We start from the raw sequence: 7,940 nt of genomic DNA on the forward strand, positions 1-7,940 counted from the left end.
AGCAACTGGTCCCTCCTGACAATGTCTAAAGTATGAGAGACAAAGTTTGGCCATCTAGGCCTTCAAGGAGCACTCTGGCTGCACTTCTTCCAACACAGATCTGTTGGTTCTTTTGGCAGCCCATGGCACTTTCAATATTCTCCTCCAACACCATAACTCAAAAGCATCAATTCTTCTACAGTCTTCCTTATTTAGATATATTTCCTTCTGGTCTTGTTTTTATGTAGATAGCTGTTTTCCTATAGTTGGGATCATGTGTTATGTTACTGTTTTGTATCCTTCCCCCTACCATTGTGTGTATATAAGATGAGCGTTTTCCAATGCCATTAAATATTCTTTGGGAAAAAAAAATTTTAAGGATATTTTTAGTACACAGTTATTATGGGTGAGTCATACAGGAGAAAGCTACAGCTGGAGAATACTGAAGGAGAGTTGGTTTCAGGTTACCAATAGGGCATCTAGCAAACAGTACAGCATAGTGTAGCAGTCAAGGGTGTGGGTTTTGGCATCTGCTATGCATATTAGCTTTATGACCTCATTCAAGTTACATAAACTTTTTCAAGCCTCAGTTTTCTCATTTGTAAAAGTGGTGATCATAATGGTATTTACCTCACTGTTATGAAATAATGCTTATGAATGAATACTAGGCACTCCAGACAGCCTCTCTAAGCAGGTTAATCACCTAAAGTGTCATGAGGCACTCAAATATTACTGTGAGTGTAGATAAGGGAAACCAGGTATAAGTACTTCACAAATACAAGTTATCACTCCTATTATGATGTTAGGTTGGAAAAAGCTGGAGGGTATGGCTGCATCCTCACTATGAAGCATATATGAAGTATAAGAAGTGGAGGTAGAGGGAGAACTGAAAATGGAAAGTAATAAAGTTGGAACTCTGGAAGAAGTGAAAATGAGGTTGGACAATCAAGAAGAAACCAAAGAAGGCAGCACTAACGGTATGGGGAAGGAAAACAATCACCTCTGGGACCAGATTGCTAGGGAGTAGTTAGTTAGTCAACAGTGTTTAATCCAGCAAAGAACATTGTAGTTAAAAAAATAAAAACGTTCTATAAAAGATACTGTAATCCCGTGCTGCTTGACCTTCTCTTGAATGTGATTATTTAAATTAATATGTCCTTTATCAGAATTCAGATTTATCTCTAAGATTGTCATCAGTTTTCCTAGCAGTATATGATTAAAATGATTAAACTTTGTTTCTTCATTTGAAATTTTATCATATTTACTTTTTTTGTTTAGAAAGTTCATTACAGGTTCGGTCCAGCAAGGCAACTGAACTGGTCCTAGAGTTCTCAGTACCAGCCCAGGCTCAGGAGAAGACATTGGCACCTAAGAACACGGAGGAGCCTGAGGTACCCAAAGCATTGCAACCTACGAAGGAGACCTCCATAGATGCAGCCCAATGGGAGAAATGCGCGTCTCGGAGCTTGTCAGAACAAACGACAGAGCCCGTGGAAGGTTACACTCTGAAATATTCAGAACAAACAGTCAAGTTCCTGGAAGACAACACTTCCAAGGCTTCAGAAGAAACAACTGAGCCCTTGGAAAGCGACAAGGTGAAGGTGATCCAGAACAAGGAGGACTTTGAAGCCGTGCTTAAAGAGGCTGGGGAGAAGCTGGTGGTTGTGGATTTCTTCGCCACTTGGTGCGGACCCTGCAAGATAATCAAGCCACTGTTCAATGCCCTGTCTTACAAGTACGACGATGTGGTGTTCCTTGAAGTGAATGCTGATGAGTGTGAGGAGCTGACTAAAGACTGTGGGATCATGTGCTTACCAACCTTTCAGTTTTATAGAAAAGAGGAAAAGGTGGGTGAATTTTGTGGTGCCCTTAGGGAAAAACTGGAAGCAGTCATTACAGAATTAAAGTAATTATGCATTCTGAAGACATTGTCAACAGTTGGCTATTAATAGCTTGTGATTTTTTATTTACAAAAAATCAGATATAACAACAGTAAATGTCCAAGCATCACCTGATTGTAAATTATAAATGTTGATTCTACCCTTTTTCAAAAATAGTTACAGCATTTAGCATATTGTGGCAATGTTTTGGTGACAGGAAAATGTGAAATTAGAAATACTTTGGTGGAGATTTGAATTTCCACTGTTCCTTGATTTTCAAACTTTTTTTTTTTTCACTCTCCCTTGAAAATTCAACCCATTTAGATAGTGTATACAGCAAAAATCACTTTGAATGCAAGAATGGCAGTTCAAATTCACCAGCCACTCCTACGAAACCCTGTACTGGGTTGCTATGAATCGGAATCGACTGGACGGCACATAACACCAATACAGCAACATCAGAAATGTAGTTCATTCTTCTGTAGGTGAACATGATTTAAAGATGATAAGAAGCTTCTTTTTCATTTCATGTTCACATGTCTTTTGGCTTTCTGATAGAATATTTTTAGAAATAAAGAATTTGAAAGATTCACATATCTTATCTTACCTTCTCGTGTGGGAAGTATACTGGAAGCCTGGGGAAATTAAATGAGTTTTCCAACCCTGTACATGATCTATTGATGGCAGTACTGAGAACAGGGTCATGTTCCCAGATTCCAAGTATAGGGCTTTTTTTATACTAATTCATGTTCACAAAATATGAGACAGAGCTTAAAACTTCTGGCTTCTCAGATCAATTAAGCTTTAAGTAAAAGTGATTCTTGATGCCATTGTGACATCAGCTCCCTGGTGACAAAGTTTCTGCTTTGGCCCACTGGTAACTATCTAATAATCTGCTCCCAGATATCTCATAGGCCAAAGGCCCATACTTGGCTCATAGATGGTAGCTTGGCCCAGAATGCTTTTAAATTTTTGAATTAGTTGCCGGCATTAAAAACCCAGAATTCTCATAAAAATCTAGAACACTAGCTTTTTTGTTGTTGTTGTTGTTTAACATTTTGTTGTGTTTGGGGTGAAAGTTTACAGAGCAAGTTAGTTTTCCATTCAACAGTGTGTATACATTTTGTGTCGTGGTATTGCAATCCCCTCAATGTAATAGCACCCTTTCCACTTCCTCTAAGATCCTTGTTCCTATTTGCTTATCTTCCTGCCTTTTCCTGCTTTCTGAATTGCTTTGGGGTAAGTGTTGCCCTTTTGGTCTTATATGATTGATTATTTTAAGGCACTGTTCCTCAGGGTATTATTGTTCACTTTATGGTCCTGCCTATCACTTGGCTGAAAGGTGGTCCCTGGAAGTTGGTTCAATTCCCAAATTTGAATGACCATAGCCTTGGGGGTTCCACCAGTTTCTATTAAATCAGTATGTCTGGTCTTTTTTATGAGTGTGAATTTTGTTCTACATTTTCTCCCAAGCTGTAGTGGTCACCATCTAGTTCTTCTGGTCTCGGCATCACGGAGGTTGTGATTCGTGTGGTCCATTAATACTTTGTACTAATTGTTTCCTAGAGTTGTTGACTTTCACTCTTCTTTGCTCTGGATGGGAAAAGACCAACAGTTGTAACTTAGATGGCTGCTCACAAGTTTTTAAGACCCTAGGCCCTACTTGGAGTCCTGGTATGGTGCTGCGTGCTAATGCACTGAACTGCAAGGTTGGTGTGAACCACAAGGTTGGCAGCTTAAGCTCATCAGCCACTCTCTGGAAACCCTATACAATGTCGCTATGAGTTGAAACTGACTCAACGGCACTTAACAACAAGTCCCTACTTAGCAAAGTAGAATGTAGAACATGGTCTTTGTGGACTATGATATGCTAATAAAGTTCTCAAGTTCAGTGACTCAATCCCTCAAGGTGTTTGGTTATGGCTAATAAGTGTTTATAACTTTGCCCCTGTATGTTCTACTATATATCTGGATATATTTGCAGCACATACAAATACATAAGTAGAAATATCCTCTGCCAAACCTATATATGCCCATGGGCATACTCCCATACTCTATCCCACACCTGGTCAGTTTACATGTCTACCCATAGTTGTAGTTGCTAAGTGCCATCAAGTCAGTCACAACCCTTAACGACACTGTATAGGATTTCCAAGGAGAAGCTGGTGAGCTTGAACCACTGACCTTGTAGTTCAAATTGACTTTGCTGTCCAGCGCATTTACCCACAACACCATACCAAGACTCCAGCCATCACATTGTTGTAAATTATTGTTTATTGGTTCTGTTATTGAAAGATTGTGTCTATAGTAATATTTACCATTGTGGCCTTTAACTCTGCATCTCCCAGTGTCTCCCTTTACCTTGGTTATATTGTAATGACCTCACTCTTACTACATTTTGGCTTTTTCTTTCACCCATGTTAATATTTGTCTACCATCTAGTTGGAGTCCTGGTGTGGGGCTGTAGGATAAGCACTGGACTGCTAACCTCAAGGTTAGTGGTTCAAACCCACCAGCCACTCTTGGAAAACCCTATGTTGTTGTTGTTGTTAAGTACTGTGGGGTCAGTTCTGACTCATAGCAACCCTGCACAGGGTCCGAGGCTGTAAATCTTTATGGTAGCAGAACGCCTCATCTTTCTCCTGCAGAACCACTGGTAGTTTCAAATTGCTGACCTTGAGGTTGGCAGGCTGACCACTACAAGAGCTAAAGGGTGGCTATTAATAGGAACCAACTCGATGGCACTTAGCAGTAACAGCAAATACCTAGGTAAGTGATGGGGAATGTCTGTCCCTCAGCTGCTAAAAAGCATTTGGTGTGGCCTGGTGTGGAGCTGTGAGTTAATGCACTGGACTGCAAGGTCAGTTTGAACTGCAAGGTTGGTGATTTAAGTGTATCAGCTGCTCCTCAGTATGAGTCCATACCAATTCAAAGGCACATAACAAAAAAACAATAACATCTAGGTCATGGGTGGGGAACGTCCAGCCTACAAGCCAGGGAAATCAATTGGTCTGGCTCTGCAAAGAACTGCGTTCCAGCCATCACACTATTGTTGTTAAATGCCGTCGAGTTGGCCCCAACTATTAGCCACCCAGTATAGGGTTTCCAAGGAGCAGCTTATGAGCTTGAACCGCCGACCTTGCAGTTCAAACCAATTTTGCAGCCCAGCGCATTAACCCACAGCACCATACCAGGCTAATTTTTTAAGCTGATAATTTTGTATGGTCTGTGAATGATGTTATAAATTTTGACAGAAAGAAGTGATTTTCCCTCCCTCCCCAATCCCATCTCTGGTAACCATCAAACATTGCTGTGTGTAAACCTTTTCTTGAATTTTTTCACTCCTGGATTCTACTGACAAAAGAATTAGTCAATTTGTAAATTATAATGTATCAAAATGCTCACTGAATTTTTTTTGTTGTTGTTTGTTGTTAAGTGCCCTCAAGTCAGCCCAATGACCCATTCCCTCAAGGTGTTTGATTATGGCTAAAACATTTCCATAATTTTTCCCACTGCTGTAGGATAAGCACTTGACTACTAATGACAAAGTCAGTAGTTCAAATCCATCAACTGCTCCTTGGAAACCCCATACAGAGTCACTATGAGTCAGAATCAACTTGACAGCACTTAACAACAACAATAATGGTTAACCATAGTCGTGATATATTTACAGCTCATATAACACATGTGTAGGAATATCCTGTCAAATCTATATATATTTATGAGTGTGGTCCCATTTGCCTTCCCACTCCTTGTTCAGCCTGAGTGTCTAGGTATGTATCCACTTGTATATTATTGATTTAACTGTTATCGCAGGATTGGGTATATAATAGTATCTACCTTTTGCCTTTAACACATGTGTTCCTCTCAGTGTCTTCCTTGCCTTGATCATTTTGAGATAACTTCTCCCTTACTGCCTTACCCATTAGTTAGTGATTTGCCCTCCCTTCCCCTCACATCCCTGGTAACTTTCAAAACAATGTTTCTATGTGTAAGCCTTTCCTTGACTTTCTACAGTAGTGGTCTCATACAATATTGTCCTTTTGTAATTGAACTTATTTCACTCAGCATGATGCTCTCTAGGTTCATCCATGTTATGAAGTGTTGGACACATTTGTCATTATTCTCTAACATTGAGTAGTATTCTATTGTGTGTATGTGTATGTACCATAATTTACCTATTTATCCGCATTTTGCTATTGTGAATAATGCTTCAATGAACAAGGGTATGATCATATTTTTTTGTGCCACTGCTAACAACCTGCGATATGCAGATGATACAACCTTGCTTGTTGAAAGTGAAGAGTACTTAAAGTAGTTACTAATGAATATCAAAGGCCACAGCATTAGGCATGGATTGCATCTCAATGTAAATTAAACAAAAATCCTCACCACTGGATCAATAAACAACATTCTTATCAACAGAGAAAAGGTTGAAGTTGTCAAGGACTTCCTATCATGGAAGCAGTAGAAATCAAATGTTGTATTGCATTAGGCAAATCTACTGCACAAGACCTTCTTAAAGTGTTGAAGAGCAAAGATGTCAGCTTGAGGACTAAGGTGCATCTGACCCAAGCCATGGTATTTTCAATAACCTCATATGCATGTGAAAGCTGGACAGTGAATAAGGAAGACCATAGAAAACTGATGCTTTTGAGTTATAGTGTTGGAGGAGACTATTGAAAGTGCCATAGGCTGCCAAAAGAACCAACAGATCTGTGTTGGAAGAAGTACAGCCAGAGTGCTCCATGGAGGCCAGGATGGTCAAACTTCATCTCTCATACTTCGGACATATTTTCAGGAGGGACCAGTCTCTGGAGAAGAATATCATGTTTGGTAAGGTGGAGGGTCAGAGAAAAAGAGGAAGTGAGATGGATTGGCAAATTGGCAGCATCAATGGGCTCATGTGTTAACAGTTATGAGGTTGGCCAAGAACTGGGCAGTGTTTCATTCTGTTGTGCATAGGCTTGCTATGAGTTGGTACCAACTCGATGGCACCTAACAACAACATCATATGATTGCTGGATCATATGATATCTCCAGTTCTAACTTTTTTTCTTTTTAATATTTTATTGTGACTTGAATAAAGGTTTGCAGAGCAGATATTCAGTTTTACATTCAACAAATCATATACTTTGCTTCACAACAATGATTACATTCTTATCTATGTACCAAAAGTTAACAGCATTTACCTCTATTCACTTAACCATTGCATTCCTCCCTGTGTCTCCCACTACCTTCATTCTTCCTCTGCTAACCTCCCTCTTGTTGTATATTACCTGTCCTGTCACCCACGTTAACATGTGTCTACCCTCTTGTTGTTGTTGTTAGGTGCCATCAAGTCGGTACCTTTTTGTGACTGACAATTTTCACTCAACCTAATGTCCTCCAAATTCATCAATGTTAGAAGGTTTTTCGAAGATTTATTGTTATTCTTCAACTTTTTTTGTAGTATTCCACTGTGTATATGTACCAAAGTTTGTTTTACCATTTTCCTGTTGATGGGCACTTAGGCTGTCTCCATCTTTTTGTTTCTTGGAGGCAACATATAGAAGGATCCTGTTTTCTTACCCATTCTGCTCTTTAAGTCTGTTTATTTAAGACTGTTGTTGTTGTTAAATGGCATGGATTCCGACTCATAGCAACCCTGTATAGGGTTTCCGAGGAGTGGCTGGTGAGTTTGAACTGCCAACCGTACAGTCCAAACTGACCTTGTGGTTCAGTGCATTATCCTACAGACACACACCATGACTCCTGTTAAATCTACATTTAATGTGTTTTGGCATTTGTCAAATATCAGTTGACTATATGTGAACGGATTTACTGCTGAGTTCTCAGTTCTGTTCCATTGAACTATGTGTCTTTCATTGTAGCAATACTAACCCTGTACAGGGTTTCCAAGGAGAAGTTGGTGAGCTTGAATCACCGAACTTGCAGTTCAAATGGCTTTGCAGTCTAATGCATTAGCCTACAGCGCCACACCAGGACTCCTCTTTTAAAGCAGTGCTTTGTTTATCTGAGGTCTCTTTCCTTTCCATATAAAATTAATGATCATTTTTCCATCTCTTCAAAGAATGATTT

At 39.6% G+C, this 7,940-nt stretch overlaps 1 protein-coding gene across 1 annotated transcript; it reads left to right on the forward strand.

Moving 5' to 3' along the window:
- The first annotated feature begins 871 nt into the window (after window positions 1–871).
- Window positions 872–1,889, forward strand: TXNDC2 (thioredoxin domain containing 2 (spermatozoa)). The gene is made up of 2 exons (XM_006876237.1): window positions 872–956; window positions 1,258–1,889. Exons 1-2 carry the CDS (start codon window positions 872–874, stop codon window positions 1,887–1,889), a joined length of 717 nt encoding a protein of 238 aa, XP_006876299.1.
- The last annotated feature ends 6,051 nt before the right edge of the window (window positions 1,890–7,940 follow it).

This window comes from Chrysochloris asiatica, unplaced genomic scaffold (genome assembly GCF_000296735.1).
Source record: "Chrysochloris asiatica unplaced genomic scaffold, ChrAsi1.0 scaffold00368, whole genome shotgun sequence".
NCBI lineage: Eukaryota > Metazoa > Chordata > Mammalia > Afrosoricida > Chrysochloridae > Chrysochloris > Chrysochloris asiatica.